Source organism: Euprymna scolopes, chromosome 2 (genome assembly GCF_053919585.1).
Source record: "Euprymna scolopes isolate OS-2025 chromosome 2, ASM5391958v1, whole genome shotgun sequence".
Lineage (NCBI taxonomy): Eukaryota > Metazoa > Mollusca > Cephalopoda > Sepiida > Sepiolidae > Euprymna > Euprymna scolopes.
Genome location: NC_136483.1, coordinates 119,561,863 through 119,579,538, shown reverse-complemented (window position 1 = coordinate 119,579,538; position 17,676 = coordinate 119,561,863). Strand labels below are relative to the sequence as shown.

At 35.2% G+C, this 17,676-nt stretch overlaps 1 protein-coding gene across 1 annotated transcript in view; it reads left to right on the top strand.

The window, feature by feature from the left end:
- Nucleotides 1–17,676, top strand: part of LOC145295181 (kelch-like protein 20) — a 115,564-nt gene that overhangs the window by 65,159 nt on the left and 32,729 nt on the right. Inside the window, exons 3-4 of the mRNA XM_080141443.1 lie at nucleotides 562–720; nucleotides 3,758–3,968. Of these exons, the coding sequence (XP_079997569.1) occupies nucleotides 562–720; nucleotides 3,758–3,968 (370 nt within the window). The remainder of the gene's footprint in view (nucleotides 1–561; nucleotides 721–3,757; nucleotides 3,969–17,676) is intronic.

Sequence of the window (17,676 nt, the reverse complement as noted above, 5' to 3'; positions counted from 1 at the left end):
CACTCCACGAGTTGGCATTCTGTGTGTTCTTTCAACTCTTCTTTCAATAATTTATGTGCTTGAACTAAGACATTATTAAACATATCTTACACTAGCTTTGACAGCTATCACTTCACAATGTTCATTACTTGGAACAAAATTTTAAAATAATTTGATTCCTAAGTTTCTTGTTGCATTAATTTATGTTGAGTGAAAGGAGTTATTTAAATATCAAAAAGAAATTAAAATTTTACATTGTGAGAAAGAAAGGTGGAGGAAAGGAAAGTGGGAAGGAGGAGAAAGAGCGAGCAGTCACCTCCTCCTCTCTTTATGAACTCTTAAGCCTTTAAAAATGGAAATATTTTATACAGTCAATATTATTTTTCAAATGAAAAAGGAATCTTTTGAAATAGGCATCCAATTTTTTTACTATGAGTATGTCTGTCATATAGAAATGCCATGGAGCAAATCAAGTATAATGCAATGTAGCTTTTTTTTTATCTACTATGAAATAGATTAATACGTTGTTTTTGTTTATTACATGTTTTGTTAATGAATTAAAATTTTTTCTATTTTCACTAGGTTATGGAAAGTGAAGAATTTTTATTACTTCCAGTTAATCAACTAGTCGACATCATCTCCAGCGACGAACTTAACGTACGCAGTGAAGAACAGGTGTATAATGCTGTAATGGCGTGGGTACGTTACAACATTCAGGAGAGGCGACAACACCTTCCAACAGTAAGTAAAATGACCTTTCCATATACTTTTATCTGCTACTTCAATTAACACTTGTTTTGCTGTTGGACTCTCTTGCCTTCTTCAGATTCCAGGATTTATACATTCTACAAGCATTTATTTATGAAAATCAGACTTTGTTTTTAAGTTATGGTAGGCAATAATCTGCCTCTTCATAATAAAGACCAATGTGTATTTATTTGTAGATAAATCCATCCAGTCACACAAACGTTGGCGAGTAGAAAAAAAGCTTTTTTGTGGTTCTTGAACAAAACCATTTCAAATGGTGAAAGTGAGAAAGCAAATAAATCAAAAGTCAATATTAGTTTTTTTTTGTTTTTTTTTTTCATCTTTAGGTCATCAGGTACGATAATTTATGAAAAATTAAATTATTGGCATAATTCTATAATTTTATATAAATATTGGTGCAAACACTGGGGAAACATAATTTTTTTTTTTTTATTCTCCTGCGACAAGTGAATAGATTAATTGGATTTACGTTTATTTAAATTTTTAAAAATTATTTTACCAAAAACGAATTATGTTTGTGATCTAAGCAAGTTACACGTATGCCATTACTGGTTGGAGAGTATTACCATTGTTGATGAAGGTAACGGTCTATCAGGCATGTAATGCATCAAAATGAAACCTGGCCGATGAGGGTTGAAGACATGCTGCATGAAGAGAAACAAATGTGTAATACAAGTCCAGATCTCTGAGGAAGATTAAATCTGAACAGTAGGGCAGAATCGATGAGGTTTTGGATAAGTAGAACAATTCAGATGACAGGTTCAGTTCCCAGGGAAAGCCAAAGAAAACATGTGAAGAAGTGGTAAAATGAACTTTCGGGATGAAAACCTGTCCAGAGATAACTTAGTTTGGAAGTTCATTTCTTAAAGTAGTCAAACACGTGAATTTGAAAAATGGATGTTAAACCAAATATGATGACACAACATACTGTTTATGCAAATATTTGGAAATTAGGCCGGAAATGAATTAGGTAGAAATTTGCATACTGACTGCAAGAACTTGAAGCATAAAATTTTTTACTAAAATAATTTGATTTGATTTAAGTCACTCTAAAAAATTTGTCAAACAAAATGGTCAACCAATCTTCATTACTACGTCTTTCTCCTACAACCATTTTTATGCTTCAATAATTTGCAGAAAGCTTTAAGTTTAAATTTAAAAAAGACTCGAATTATATCTATTGTAATCCATTCTTTTGTTTCTTACTAAATCCTGTCTTTATAAACCTTATTCTTTCTTTTGCACACAATAAACAAAAAAGTGAGATTTGTCACAGATTTTGGTCAGAGTCCTTAAAATTCTTAAATGTTTCCGTTTCATAATGAGATAATTTGACGTTAGGTTATTCAGTTTATTTTTTTCTTGACAAGCCATGCGTGACATTTGCCGTAATCAAACAACGGACATAAACACAAATCCCCAAACTTCTTTCTTTTACAGCCATTGATTCTGTTAATTCTTTGTTAATTTCTAATGTGTAAAAGAATTAAATAAAAAGTGTTGCAATGATGTCATCTCTTTGATGTCTGTTGCCATTTTGGTCTGGCATGGTGCCATCTGCGAGTCTTCAAACAGCAGTTGGCAAACACATACTTTCATTATCAGACAGAAATTACAATATGCATCTTTACTTTGCTATCTGTTTCTTACACACATGCATAAATTCTTATGACTTGCTATACATGTTATGTTAAAATTTAAGAATTTCATAAACTGTTATTTGTTTTTATTTATAACATTGAATAATTTACAAAATAGCATTTTATATATATATATATATGTGTGTTTCATCTAAATTTTCTATTCTTTTAAAAAGTAAAATTTTATATATTTGCAGTCACAAAAGGTGACGCATCATTCACAATAATATCCAAAACAATTTTACATGTATAAAAGTTATTTATAATAGGCAATACAATGCGGAGAATAGACGCAAACTGATGGAAATATATCAGCGAATTGAGTTATGCAGATGCACCTTTTTGTTAATACAATACATGTTTTTCTCATATATACTTTATACAATGTTTTAAAAGTATATAAAAACATTAATAAAAGGTGAATCTGCATAACACATTTCACTTTTATGTCTTTTGCTTCAGTTTGTGTTGATCCATTACACCTCTGCATTGTATTACCTTCTATAAATTACCTTTATATACACATTAAACAATGCTTGAAGCAAACTACATTAACTTCTTACATTTAAATATGTTGTAAAGTCAGCTTAAAGAATATTGTGATGCTATGCATTCAATTTTCGGACAGAATACCAAGAATCGACTCCATATTTGACACTCTAAAAATAACCCATTACGAGTAATTCTTACTTGAAGTAAAAGAGCCTCCATTGTGCATAGTTTTTCATGCCCTATACACGTCATGATAAATTGCACCAACTTTACATCTATACATAAAGTATCTATACATAAAGCATACTTTAATGTAAAAACATTAAAGGATCAATTTTAAATACATAAAGAAATGAATTTATTGAAAAAAGTGTAGAACTACTTCAATAAGCAATATAACACTGAAACATTTCCAAAACAAATTATAGAATAAGAAAATAACGCATACATAATACGCCCTACTCCTGAAATTAACTCTGCCTGAGAAATAAACCTTAACCAAGAAATGATGTTTGACTAAAATATGATCAGAAATAGTGTTTGGCCCTGAAATGATCCTACAATTGTTGATGGGCTGCTAAGCCCAACCCAGATAAGAACCCTACTTATCCATTATAATAAAGCTGAATTAATCGACATTTGTTTCCTTAAGGGTTTTTTCTATATATTTTAATTACAGAAAATAAATGCTAAAATATTCCTCAGTTTTGAGATCGAGTTGTGTTTGGGGGGGTGGGGGCTTTCATTTTGATTGTTCTAATTATCATTTGCAAATAGCTTTCTATCACCTTCACACTCTCTCATTAACAGGTAGAATGTCCTGAATATTTGTGCATACAAAATCTCTTATTCTTGAAAGTTTTTCTTTTTCTTTACAGGTTTTACAGCATGTCCGTTTGCCACTGATGAGTCCAAAATTCTTAGTCGGAACAGTTGGCTCTGATCTCCTTATCAAAAGTGACGAATCATGTCGTGACCTTTTGGATGAAGCCAAAAATTATTTACTTTTGCCACAGGAGCGTCCACTCATGCAAGGACCTCGCACACGTCCGCGCAAACCCATTCGCTGTGGGGAAGTATTATTCGCTGGTAAACCATGTTTTTTTTTTTCTCTGAATTTTTCTTGTTAGACAAATTTATATGAAGAATCACTGTTATATATTCATTTAATGGAGTCGGGCTATCATTGTTTACCTCTTTCCTTGTAATTTATAATTGATTCTATCTTCATGTTTTTTTTTTCTCTCGCAGGTAGAGCATGTTTCTACATGTAAGAGATTAAGAGATTAATACCATTTCATCTTAAACATGTATGGAGTACTGTTGTCATATTTGGATTGCTGAATCTCTGTCCCAATTGAGGATTCTTGATAAAATGCACAAACATATCTGTAATTTGACTGGGCCCCACCCTTCTCTGCAACCTCTCTTATAGACATGATGTTGTTAGTCTGTCTTTTTTATAATTACTGTTATGGCATGTGTTGTTTAGAATTATCTAATTTATTCCCTGCTTCCTTTGTTCCAGCTCATTTGACTCAGAATTTGGTGTTCTGATACCTCATTGTAATACAGCTTTCCAAGAACTTCAATTTTATGGAACTCTCTTTCTGCTGACTGTTTTCCTCCTACCTATAGCTTGTTTTTTTTCAAGATGATGATTAATAAGCATCTCCTATCTCAGTGATAATCATCTTTTGTTTGTGCTAGCTCCTTATATCAAGTGGCTTCATACCTTGTCTGAAGCAGTTTCCATATATATATATATATATATATATATATATATGCAAAAATCAAGACAACAAAATATGAAATAAGAACATACATTCTTAGATTGCTATAAAGAGAATGTGAGAACTAAAAGTTTAAAACTAAACGTAATAAAGACTGAAATCAAAATAGTGAACTAAAAATATAAAGGAATTCTGATAAATGTTGGCAAAATCAATTTATGTCCCTTACACTGTTTCGATATACTGAATGATATGGGAATAGTAAAAATTAACAAAAATATCATGTTTACCTTAAGATAAGACTGAAAAAGATAGATTTAAGTTACATAACCAGTATGAGGTTATGATAAACCTTTTAATTTATAGTTTTTCTTAAACAAGGCCGGTAGCCATTAGTTGCATGCTCTCGTGTAATGAATGAATGCGTGAATGTAGGATTGACATGAAATTCTTAAAGATAAACTAAAATGACCGAATAATGGGCTGAAATGACTTAAATAAAAAGTAAATGACTTAGAATGACTTTAATGAACTTAAGGATGAATTGGATGACCTTAAGAATAACTTGAATGCTTAAAAAATAACTGGAATCCTTCAAAAACAACTTGAATGATCTGGGGAGTGACTTGAATGGCTTTGAGACTGACGTAAAGTGGGTGATCATTTTACATTAAATTAATACAGAAAAGTGATCCCCCACTTTATATCACAGTTACAAACATAAGTACAGCATGTAGTAAGAACAGATACTACACTTTGATCTTGGCGAAAAGGCCAAAAAAAGGTATTTATTTGCTCCCCCACCAAGCAAATTAGGTACAAGATCGATTTTTAATGTGAGGAGTGAAGGGGGAAATGGGGACCAACTCCCCGGGGAGTAGGGGAGCTGGATAGTGACAATTGGTATGAAGGGTTGCCGGAACAGATACTACACTTTGAGATATTAAATCTTTTATTCATGTTAAAAATACAGTCAAAATCAACGATGAACAAAAAACTTAGGCACATAGCCAACTCAAAAGGGGGGATTGTAGGGGTCGTTGGTCATCCTTGTCACTCCAGAACTAAACAAAATCAAAAGTTTTTCCCAGCTAGTATCTTCTTTCACCATAATACCGCATTCACCCTTTCATATTGGGGGACGTCCTACTTAACTCCCAGTTTTTAAAACATTTTTTATTGACGTGTAAAAACAAAAGATAACAATAAAATGGTACAATAATTCATTTGTGTCGAGGGCGGGAGAAGAAAAAACAAAAGGTTATTAGTAGGACCCTCCCAACCCCGTCTAGTTGATAGACTGCCCATTCCACTAGGTTTGTAAAAGGAACCTTGCTTCTGCGGGTCAGTCTCTAGGTGGGGATGCCCTCTAAATGGAGGTGAATGGAGAAAAGAAAATTTTGTGGGTAAGGGATGGTCTAAAAATAAGAAATATGAAAGTGTGATACTTAATTCGAAAGGAATCGAAAAAATAAATAAAATGAGGATGAACGAGGCGAATCCAAACTGTTCTCTTAAAATAGGGATTATTAATATATTCATATATAAATAAATATATATATATATATGTGTGTATACTAGCAAAATTATCCGTCGTTGACTGGGTTCAAAAACAGCCTACAGAAAATGGACTCTGATTTATGAAAGTATGATAGGTTATGAAAAGGAAGGGTTGTAAAGAAATAGCTTTGAATTTGGGGGTATCAAAACCAAAGCAAAATATGATGAAAGTAAAAATAAAATAGATAACCCCCATAATTTATTATACCATACTTGTTCACATTGAAACACTTATCACAATATTTTGTGGATCTATATTAAAAAACCTTGTTAAACTTTGTGACATATTTCTATTCTATGCAGTCAGGCGCGAACGAACACCCCATAATTTTATTATACCATATTTCTTCAAGCTGAAACATAATTATCAAAGTATACTTACGCAGATAGATATGAAAAGTCTTCATTAAAGTTTTTGCCTGTTTCCATTCTGTGGAGGCCAGGTGCGAATGCAAGCCCCACAATTTTATTATACCATCCCTATTTAAGTTAAAACATACTTATCAAAGTATTCTTATGTATATCTATATCAAAAACCCCTTGTAAACGTTTTTTTTTTTTTTTTTTTTTATTTCCATACTTTGGGGGGCTAGGCGCGAACGCAGACCCCACAATTTTTATGAACCACCGTTCTGCCAGATCAAACATACCCATTCCTGATCCTCGATACATCTTCTATCATATGTAATCAGTTTTTTAAAATAGTCAACCATATAGGAGCCTATTCGTGACCAGACACACACACAGACGTTCAGCTTTATATTATATATATATATATATATATATATATATATATATATAACAGATATATATATATATATATATATATATATATGACAAATGTATTTTGGTGTCTGAAGAGTAGCTATTTTTTGGATATTTTTAAATGTTTTAATTTATCCAAACAAGTGTAACACAAAAGGAAATACACCATATGATGTTCTTATTTTATGTTTTGTTGTCTTGATTTTTGCAAAAATATATGCTCGATTATGAAAACCGATAATCATGAAGCTTAATTGAGTCAATTAATATTGACTTTATTTTTATTGGTATATGAACATTACCGAATTTTAATATATAAAAAATTTTTGGTAAAAAAATATTAAGACATATATATATACTAGCAGGGCTACCCGGCGTTGCTCGGGACCGTATAAACAATGAAAAAACAAAAGCAGATATTGAACATATGTTTTATTCTTAGGGGAGACGAATCTTTCATCTCTATGTATTATTTGTTTTATCTACCCCCGGACTGGTATTGTTCATGTTTTATCCCTAGCATAGGTAATTTACAGCATGTATATGAAATTGTTTTACCTTAGGGAGAAGAGAACAGGTAATATACAACATAATGTGTCTATATTACATCCCTGGCAACGCCTAGAAACCAGCTAGAACATGTATTTCAGTCAATCTTTATTACATCCTGGGCTATGCCGGGAAACCAGCTAATCTCTATTTAGTGACTTGACCACCAAAATACCTCCCTAAGTGTGTCCTTTCTTTTGAACTTATTAGATATAGGTATCTAGAAATGTGTGTGAAATTTTGTTGAATGCATTGTTCACTATGATTTTCTTATTGTTCTACACAATATCAACTGTAGCGAAATAAAACAGTAAACTTAGTGTAGTGTTAGAATAAAGAGCAAAGGAAAAAATTAGAATCATATTCTGTAATTGCAAATCTAAATTTGCTAGCGTGTACCAGTATTTGCCAGGTTGTGGAAATTTGGAATTTATAACGTATGTAGTGGCCTTTTCCTAGATACCTATTGCTAAAAATTATACTTTCATTTTGTTAGAAAAATCTCTCTTCGGATGCCCTGCATCATCCAAAATAAAAACAAATATTTTTATAATTGTTTCAGTACATTGCTACACATTGTGAAATTTGTTGACGTTTGTAAAAAAAAATCATGAATGTGCTTATATTCCAAAAAAGAAAATATCAGTGCACAGTATTGAAAGTGTTTGAGATTCAAAAGTCTGTAACATTTCTACTAACTTCATAAGATGTCATGTGAGAAACTTAATTGAATATCAAGACATTATCTGAAGCGTTTTTATTTTGGTGTAACGTATGTGTTTACAGTGAACCGTAACTTTTAATAAACAGCTTGGTATGCAATGACATAGGCTAAGAATCTTAGACAAAATATATATAAATTGGAAAAATGTGTGAACAAATGAAAAAAAAATGATCCGCTCCACTTGATGACATCAAGCACAGTAATATTTTAGTGAAGAAAATATGAAATTGATGTTCAGTGATTAGTTTGGATGAATGAGAAAATGTAATTGTTTGATGCATAAAAAATAACTCATTTGCTGTATTTGATATTAAGCAGCAAAATATAGTGATTTGAATATTAAGGAAAACATCAAATCAGATTATATAAAAAAAAAGATGAAATTAGAAAATATATATTTTCTGTTTATGAGTTTTGCCAATCAAAATTTTGTGGCAGAAATTGGGTGATTACCATGCAATTTTATTTTGATAAAATTCTTAAATTATTTCAATGTTTATTATAATTTCTTATTAGTGACTTGTTATCATCAAAATCCGCCCCAAAGAGTGTCCTTTCTTTTATTAGGTATCAGAATAGGTATCCAGATTTCTACTTCTATACAAATGTGATATTTCGGATCTGTAGATAAACAATTTGTTGCATATATAAGCTGAGAATTGTTCTCTCTCATTCTCTCTCTCACACACCCACACATTCTCACTTTTATAGATATAATAGATAAATTATGCTAGATATATTTCCATGTGTCTGAATAATCTATATACAAATTTTCAAATCTGTAGATAAAAAATTTGTTGAGTATATAGGTTGAGAATTGTTCTCTCTCTCTCTCTCTCCTCTCACGCATGCTCACTTTTATAGATATAATAGATAGATTATGCTAGATATATTTCCATATGTCTGAATACACTATATAAAAATTTTCTAATCTGTAGATAAAAATTTGTTGAATATAAAGGGTGAGAATTGTTCTTACTCTCTCTCTCTCACACACAGACATATTCTCACTTTTATAGACATAATAGATAGATTATGCTAGATATATTTCCATATGTCTGAATACCCTATATACCAATTTTCAAATCTGTAGATAAAAAATTTGTTGAATATATAGGTTGAGAATTGTTCTCTCGCTCTGTCTCTCTCTCTCTTGCTACCTCACACACACACGCAAACATTCTCACTTTTATAGATATAATAGATAGATTATGCTAGATATATTTCCATATGTCTGAATACCCTATATACAAATTATCTAATCTGTAGATAAAAAATTTGTTGATTATATAGGTTGAGAATTGCTCTCTCTCTCACAGACACACACATTTTCACTTTTGTAGATATAATAGATAGATTATGCTAGATATATTTCCGTATGTATGAATACCCTTTATAACAAATTTAAAATCTGTAGATAAAAAATTTGTTGAATATATAGGTTAAGAATTGTTCTCTCTCTCTCTCTCTACCTCACACACACCCACACACACAAACATTCTGACTTTTATAGATATAATAGATAGATTATGCTAGATATATTCCATATGTCTGAATACCCTATATACAAATTTTCTAATCTGTAGATAAAAAATTTGTTGAATATTTTCAACCCTTATCCTCGAGTGGCGTCTGGGCCTTGATAAGTAGTAATGCGTATTTAGCAAAATATAAATATATATATATATAACAAATTTACTGAATTTCCATTACTAACGATTACTGTATTGTCCAATTGACTACTGCGCTTTTCAACCCTTATCCTCGAGTGGCCTCTGGGCCTTGAGAAGTAGTAATTACTAACGATTACTATATTGACCAATGGACTACTGCACTTTTTAACCCTTATCCTCGGGTGGCCTCTGGGCCTTATTGTCCAATTGACTACTGTGGACTTTTTAACTCTTATGCTCGAGTGGCCTCTGGGCCTTGATAAGTGGAAATGACCAAGTAACAAAAAATAGGTATATAACAAATTTACTGAATTTCCATTACTAACGATTACTATATTGTCCAATTGACTACTGTGCACTTTTCAATCCTTATCCTCGAGTGGCCTCTGGGCCTTGATAAATGGTAATGCGTATGTAACAAAATATACATATATATAACAAATTTACTGAATTTCCATTACTAACGATTACTATATTGTCCAATTGACTACTGCACTTTTAAACGCTTATCCTCGAGTGGCCTCTGGGCCTTGATAAGTGGTAATACCATCGAGTGGCCTCTGGGCCTTAATAAGTGGTTGTGCCTAAGTAACAAAAAATAGGTATATTACAAATATCCCGCATTTCCATTACAACCGACTACTACGGTGCACTTTTCAATCCTTATCCTCGAGTGGCCTGTGGGCTTTGATAAGTGGTAATGCGTATTTAACAAAATATTAATATATATATAACAAATTTACTGAATTTCCATTACTAACAATTACTATATTTTGTCCAATTGACTACTGCACTTTTCAACACTTATCCTCTAGTGGCCTCTGGGCCTTGATAAGTGGTAATGCCTATCTAAACAAAATATAAATATATATATAACAAATTTCCCGACTTTCCATTACTAACGATTACTATGTTGTCCAATTAACTACTGCCATTTTCAACCCTTATCCTCGGGTGGCCTCTGGGCCTTATTGTCCAATTGACTACTGTGCACATTTAACTCTTATCCTCGAGATGTATCTGGGCCTTGATAAGTGGAAATGCCTAAGTAACAAAAAAATAGATATATAACAAATTTCCCAAATTTGACTACTGTGCACTTTTCAACTCTTATCCTCGAGTGGCCTCTGGGCCTTGATAAGTGGTCATATATATTTTTTACAAAATAAAAAAAAAGGTTGGAGTCGCTGAATAACTCATCCTCCCGTTAAAGCGGTTCCATCCTCTTTCCCCAATTTGACTACTGTGCACTTTTCAACTCTCGTCCTCGAGTGGACTATGGGCCTTGATAAGTGGTAATACATATTTTATGAAAAATATATATATATATATATATATATATATAACAAAATAGGTTGGAGTTGCTGAATAACTCATCCTCCTGTTAAAGCGGTTCCATCCTCTTTCCCAAATTTGACTACTGTGGACTTTTTAACTCTCATCCTCGAGTGGCCTATGGGCCTTGATAAGTGGTAATACATATTTTTTTATAAATATATATATATATATACCAAAACAGGTGTGAGTCGCTGAATAATTCATCCTTCTATTAAAGCGATTAAATCCTCTTTCCCAAATTTGACTACTGTGCACTTTTAAACTCTCATCCTCGTGTGGCCTATGGGCCTTGATAAGTGGTAATATATAGTTTGTACAAAATATATATATATATATATATATATATATATATATAACAAAATAGGTTGGAGTCGCTGAATCACTCATCCTCCCGTTAAAGCGGTTCCATCCTCTTTCCCGAATTTGACTAATGTGCACTTTTCAACTCTTATCCTCGAGTAGCCTATGGGCCTTGATAAGTGGTAATATATTTTTGTTATAAATATATATATATATATATATATATATATATATATATATATAAAAAATAGGTTGGAGTCGCTGAATAACTCATCCTCCCGTTAAAGCGGTTCCATCCTCTTTCCCGAATTTTACTACTATGCACTTTTCAACTCTCATCCTCGAGTGGCCTATTGTCCTTGATAAGTGGTAATATATATTTTTTAATAAAAGTATATATATATATATATATATATATAAAAATAGGTTGGAGTTGCTGAATAACTCATCCTCCCGTTAAAGCGGTTCCATCCTCTTTACCGTATTTTTTATACAGTGCACTATTCAACTCTCATCCTCGAGTGGCCTATTGTCCTTGATAAGTGGTAATATATATTTTTTAATAAATATAGATATAAATATATATATAAAAAAACAGGTTGGAGTCGCTGAATAACTCATCCTCCCGTGAAAGCGGTTCCATCCTCTTTCCCGAATTTGACTACTGTGCACTTTTCAACTCTAATCCTCGAGTGTCCTATGGGCCTTGATAAGTAGTAATATATATTTTTTACAAAAATATATACATACATATATATAACAAAATAGGTTGGAGTCACTGAATAATTCATCCTCCTCTTAAAGCGGTTCCATCATCTTTGCCGAATTTGACTACTGTGCACTTTTAAACTCTCATCCTCGTGTGGCCTATGGGCCTTGATAAGTGGTAATATATATTTAAAAATAAATATAGATATAAATATATATATACCAAAATAGGTTGGAGTCGCTGAATAACTCATCCTCCCGTTAAAGCGGTTCCATCCTCTTTCCCAGATTTGACTGCTGTGCACTTTTCAACTCTAATCCTCGAGTGTCCTATGGGCCTTGATAAGTAGTAATATATATTTTTTACAAAAATATATACATACATATATGTAACAAAATAGGTTGGAGTCACTGAATAATTCATCCTCCTCTTAAAGCGGTTCCGTCATCTTTGCCGAATTTGACTACTGTGCACTTTTAAACTTTCATCCTCGAGTGGCCTATAGGCCTTGATAAGTGGTAATAGTTTGTACAATAGTTTGTACAATATATATATCTATATATATATATTACAAAATAGGTAAGAGAGAGAGAAGAGGGTGAGAGAGAGAGAAGAGAAAGAGGTAGAGAGAGAAGAGGGTGAGAGAGAGCAGAGAAGAGGGTGAGAGAGAGCAGAGAAAGAGGGTGAGAGAGAAAGAGGGTGAGAGAAGTGAAAGAGGTAGAGAGAGAAGAGGGTAAGAGAGAAAGAGGGTGAGAGAGAGAAGAGGGTGAGAGAGAGAGAGGTAGTGAGAGAGAGAGATAAGAGAAAGAGGTAGAGAGAGAGAGAAGAGGGTAAGACAGAGAGAGAGAGGGGTAGTGAGAGAGAGAGATAAGAGAAAGAGGTAGAGAGAGAGAGAGAAGAGGGTGAGGGAGAAAGAAGAGGGTGAGAGAGAGCAGAGGGAGAGAGAGAGAAGAGAAATAGGTAGAGAGAGAGAGATGAAGGTGAGAGAGAGCAGGGAAAGAGGGTGATAGAGAAGAGAAAGAGGTAGAGAGAGAGAGAGAGAAGGGTGAGAGAGAGCAGAAAAAGAGGGTGAGAGAGAGAGAAAGAGGGTCAGAGAGAGAGAGAAGAGAAAAAGGTGTACACAGAGAGTGAGAGAGAGAAGAGGGTAAGAGAGAGAGAGAGAAGAGGTTGAGAGAGAGAGAGAGATAAGAGAAAGAGGTAGAGAGAGAGAAGCGGGTGAGAGAGAGAAGAGGGTGCGAGAGAGAAGAGAAAGAGGTAGAGAGAGAGAAGCGGGTGAGAGAGAGAGAAGAGGGTGCGAGAGAGAAGAGAAAAAGGTAGAGAGAGAGAAGAGGGTGAGAGAGAGAGAAAGAGGATGAGAGAGAGAAGAGAAAGAGAGAGAGAGAAGAGGGTGATAGAGAAAGAGAGTGAGAGAGAGAAGAGAAAGAGAGAGAGAGAGAGAGAAAGAGGGTGAGAGAAGAGGGTAAATGTGCATCTTTTTTTATAGTAGGTAATGCTTGGGAGACTGTGCACATTGCCTCCTCCCCCCTCCCCCCTATAAACGCGGTTCCATTCATAAGAAAACAAACTCGTATAAAAGTAATTTTCGTGTATTTAAGCGGCCTTATACTGATAGCCACCCCTCCCCCTTCCAGTTTAACAGAGTTAGGAGGTAAAAACAAAATGGCTAAAGCCTTGTTTACATGGTAAACTATAGCAAAGAGCATAGTCATCTTTCTTCGCCGGTAAAAAACTTCAAGCAAAAATAAAAACATTTTCCCTACGTCAATTTTTATGTAATTTTGGGATTCTTCTTTTTGAAGTGCGATAAATCCGTTGGTAATAACGGTTCGACTCTTAAACTAATATTTAACTGTGTTATAGTATCAATGATACTCCTCGCAGGCAGCTTTAATGTACGTCAGAGGCTCAGCGTAGCCGACATTTTACTGAGCTGACGTCACGTCACGTGACAGCTAATGAATAATGTTAAAATGACAGGTTTTTTGGGGGGCCCCCCTGGGAGAGAAAAATGATCAGTTAACCCCCTTCTAGTTGTCCGTTTGACGTGAAATTTCGATATTTGTCATCCGGGTGATCAAGGTGCAATATGCTACCTAATTTGTCAACTTTGGTTGTGTCTGTCAAAAGTTTTAGCGTTACAAACAAACATACATACATACATACATACACACCGATTTTTGCCTTTTATATATATAGATGGATTAATTTTTACATAATTGAGTATCTTTTGATTGCATCATTCCCCCACAAACTCATATAAATGCCCTTATCTATCTGTCATTATATTACATTTGTGTCCTGAGACTGTTTTTATGGTTATAAGGATTTTGCCTATGTTCATGAATAAGTCAATATTTTCAGTATTGAACGAGATTTGACCAATGAGGATAAAGTTCTTTGGAATTTTTGTACAATAATTTTAGGGAATATTTTGTTTTAACGTTAAAATTAATTTTAACGAACCAAATTTCCATCTCCAAGATTGAATTGAATTGTTGTTGCACTTTGTTGCAAACTAGTATGACACGGGTTTCTGCTTTAATGTCTGTCTGTGCCCAATCAACATTTGTTTACCTAAGGATTGACCCTTAGATTAAAACAGTTTTTCTTTTGATGTAACATTTGATGTAACACATTAACAATTTTGATGTCCAACATCATGTTGACACAAAGGACTGAAAACAGTGATGCAAACCTGATCAATAGAACAATCTATTGAGATTATGTCAGATTGATAATTGTTCGCACGCATCTAGACTTAATGAGGGTAATCAAATGTGTCACTCCAAAATGACAGCTGATTTAAGACAATTTTTATTGAACTTTTCCAAAAATTGAAACAGATTTTCAAGTATATTTTTATGTTTTATATTGACACATGACTGAAACAATAGTATACATTGATACATGATTATAATGTGTAAAACAAATATAGTTCTTTTCTTGGTATCTTTGTGATTAATAGCTTTTTTAATACTAGTTAAATATTTTTTTAATCATACAACTGAAAAAATAATTGCATTTCCAATCAATTTTAATATTTCATCATAATTGATATGTTTTTGAGTAATCATAATTAGAGAAAGACAGTAACATTTACTCTCTCACTCCTCTCTCTCTCCTCTCTGCCTACTCTCTCTCTCTCCTCTCTGTCTACTCTCTCTCTCTCTCTCCTCTCTGTCTACTCTCTCTCTCTCTCCTCTCTGTCTACTCTCTCTCTCTCTCCTCTCTGTCTACTCTCTCTCTCTCCTCTCTGTCTACTCTCTCTCTCTCTCTCTCTCTGTCTACTCTCTCTCTCTCTCCTCTCTGTCTACTCTCTCTCTCTCTCTCCTCTCTGTCTACTCTCTCTCTCCTCTCTGTCTACTCTCTCTCTCTCTCCTCTCTGTCTACTCTCTCTCCTCTCTGTCTACTCTCTCTCTCTCTCCTCTCTGTCTACTCTCTCTCTCTCTCCTCTCTGTCTACTCTCTCTCTCTCTCCTCTCTGTCTACTCTCTCTCTCTCTCCTCTCTGTCTACTCTCTCTCTCTCTCCTCTCTGTCTACTCTCTCTCTCTCTCCTCTCTGTCTACTCTCTCTCTCTCCTCTCTCTCTCTCCTCTCTGTCTACTCTCTCTCTCTCCTCTCTGTCTACTCTCTCTCTCTCCTCTCTGTCTACTCTCTCTCTCCTCTCTGTCTACTCTCTCTCTCTCTCCTCTCTGTCTACTCTCTCTCTCTCTCCTCTCTGTCTACTCTCTCTCTCTCTCCTCTCTGTCTACTCTCTCTCTCTCCTCTCTGTCTACTCTCTCTCTCTCTCTCCTCTCTGTCTACTCTCTCTCTCTCTCCTCTCTGTCTACTCTCTCTCTCTCTCCTCTCTGTCTACTCTCTCTCTCTCCTCTCTGTCTACTCTCTCTCTCTCCTCTCTGTCTACTCTCTCTCTCTCTCTCTGCCTACTCTCTCTCTCCTCTCTGTCTACTCTCTCTCTCTCTCCTCTCTGTCTACTCTCTCTCTCTCCTCTCTGTCTACTCTATCTCTCTCTCCTCTCTGTCTACTCTATCTCTCTCTCCTCTCTGTCTACTCTCTCTCTCTCTCCTCTCTGTCTACTCTCTCCTCTCTGTCTACTCTCTCTCTCTCTCTCCTCTCTGTCTACTCTCTCTCTCCTCTCTGTCTACTCTCTCTCTCCTCTCTGTCTACTCTCTCTCTCCTCTCTGTCTACTCTCTCTCTCCTCTCTGTCTACTCTCTCTCTCCTCTCTGTCTACTCTCTCTCTCCTCTCTGTCTACTCTCTCTCTCTCCTCTCTGTCTACTCTCTCTCTCTCCTCTCTGTCTACTCTCTCTCTCTCCTCTCTGTCTACTCTCTCTCTCTCCTCTCTGTCTACTCTCTCTCTCTCTCCTCTCTGTCTACTCTCTCTCTCTCCTCTCTGTCTACTCTCTCTCTCTCCTCTCTGTCTACTCTCTCTCTCTCCTCTCTGTCTACTCTCTCTCTCTCCTCTCTGTCTACTCTCTCTCTCTCCTCTCTGTCTACTCTCTCTCTCTCCTCTCTGTCTACTCTCTCTCTCTCCTCTCTGTCTACTCTCTCTCTCTCCTCTCTGTCTACTCTCTCTCTCTCCTCTCTGTCTACTCTCTCTCTCCCTCTCTGTCTACTCTCTCTCTCCTCTCTGTCTACTCTCTCTCTCCTCTCTGTCTACTCTCTCTCTCCTCTCTGTCTACTCTCTCTCTCTCCTCTCTGTCTACTCTCTCTCTGTCTACTCTCTCTCTCTCCTCTCTGTCTACTCTCTCTCTCTCCTCTCTGTCTACTCTCTCTCTCTCCTCTCTGTCTACTCTCTCTCTCTTCTCTCTGTCTACTCTCTCTCTCTCTCCTCTCTGTCTACTCTCTCTCTCTCCTCTCTGTCTACTCTCTCTCTCTCCTCTCTGTCTACTCTCTCTCTCCTCTCTGTCTACCCTCTCTCTCTCCTCTCTGTCTACTCTCTCTCTCTCCTCTCTGTCTACTCTCTCTCTCTCCTCTCTGTCTACTCTCTCTCTCTCCTCTCTGTCTACTCTCTCTCTCTCCTCTCTGTCTACTCTCTCTCTCTCCTCTCTGTCTACTCTCTCTCTCCTCTCTGTCTACTCTCTCTCTCCTCTGTCTACTCTCTCTCTCTCCTCTCTGTCTACTCTCTCTCTCCTCTCTGTCTACTCTCTCTCTCTCCTCTCTGTCTACTCTCTCTCTCTCTCCTCTCTGTCTACTCTCTCTCCTCTCTGTCTACTCTCTCTCCTCTCTGTCTACTCTTTCTCCTCTCTGTCTACTCTCTCTCCTCTCTGTCTACTCTCTCTCCTCTCTGTCTACTCTCTCTCTCTCCTCTCTGTCTACTCTCTCTCTCTCCCTCTGTCTACTCTCTCTCTCCTCTCTGTCTACTCTCTCTCTCTCTCTCCTCTCTGTCTACTCTCTCTCTCTCTCTCCTCTCTGTCTACTCTCTCTCTCTCTCTCCTCTCTGTCTA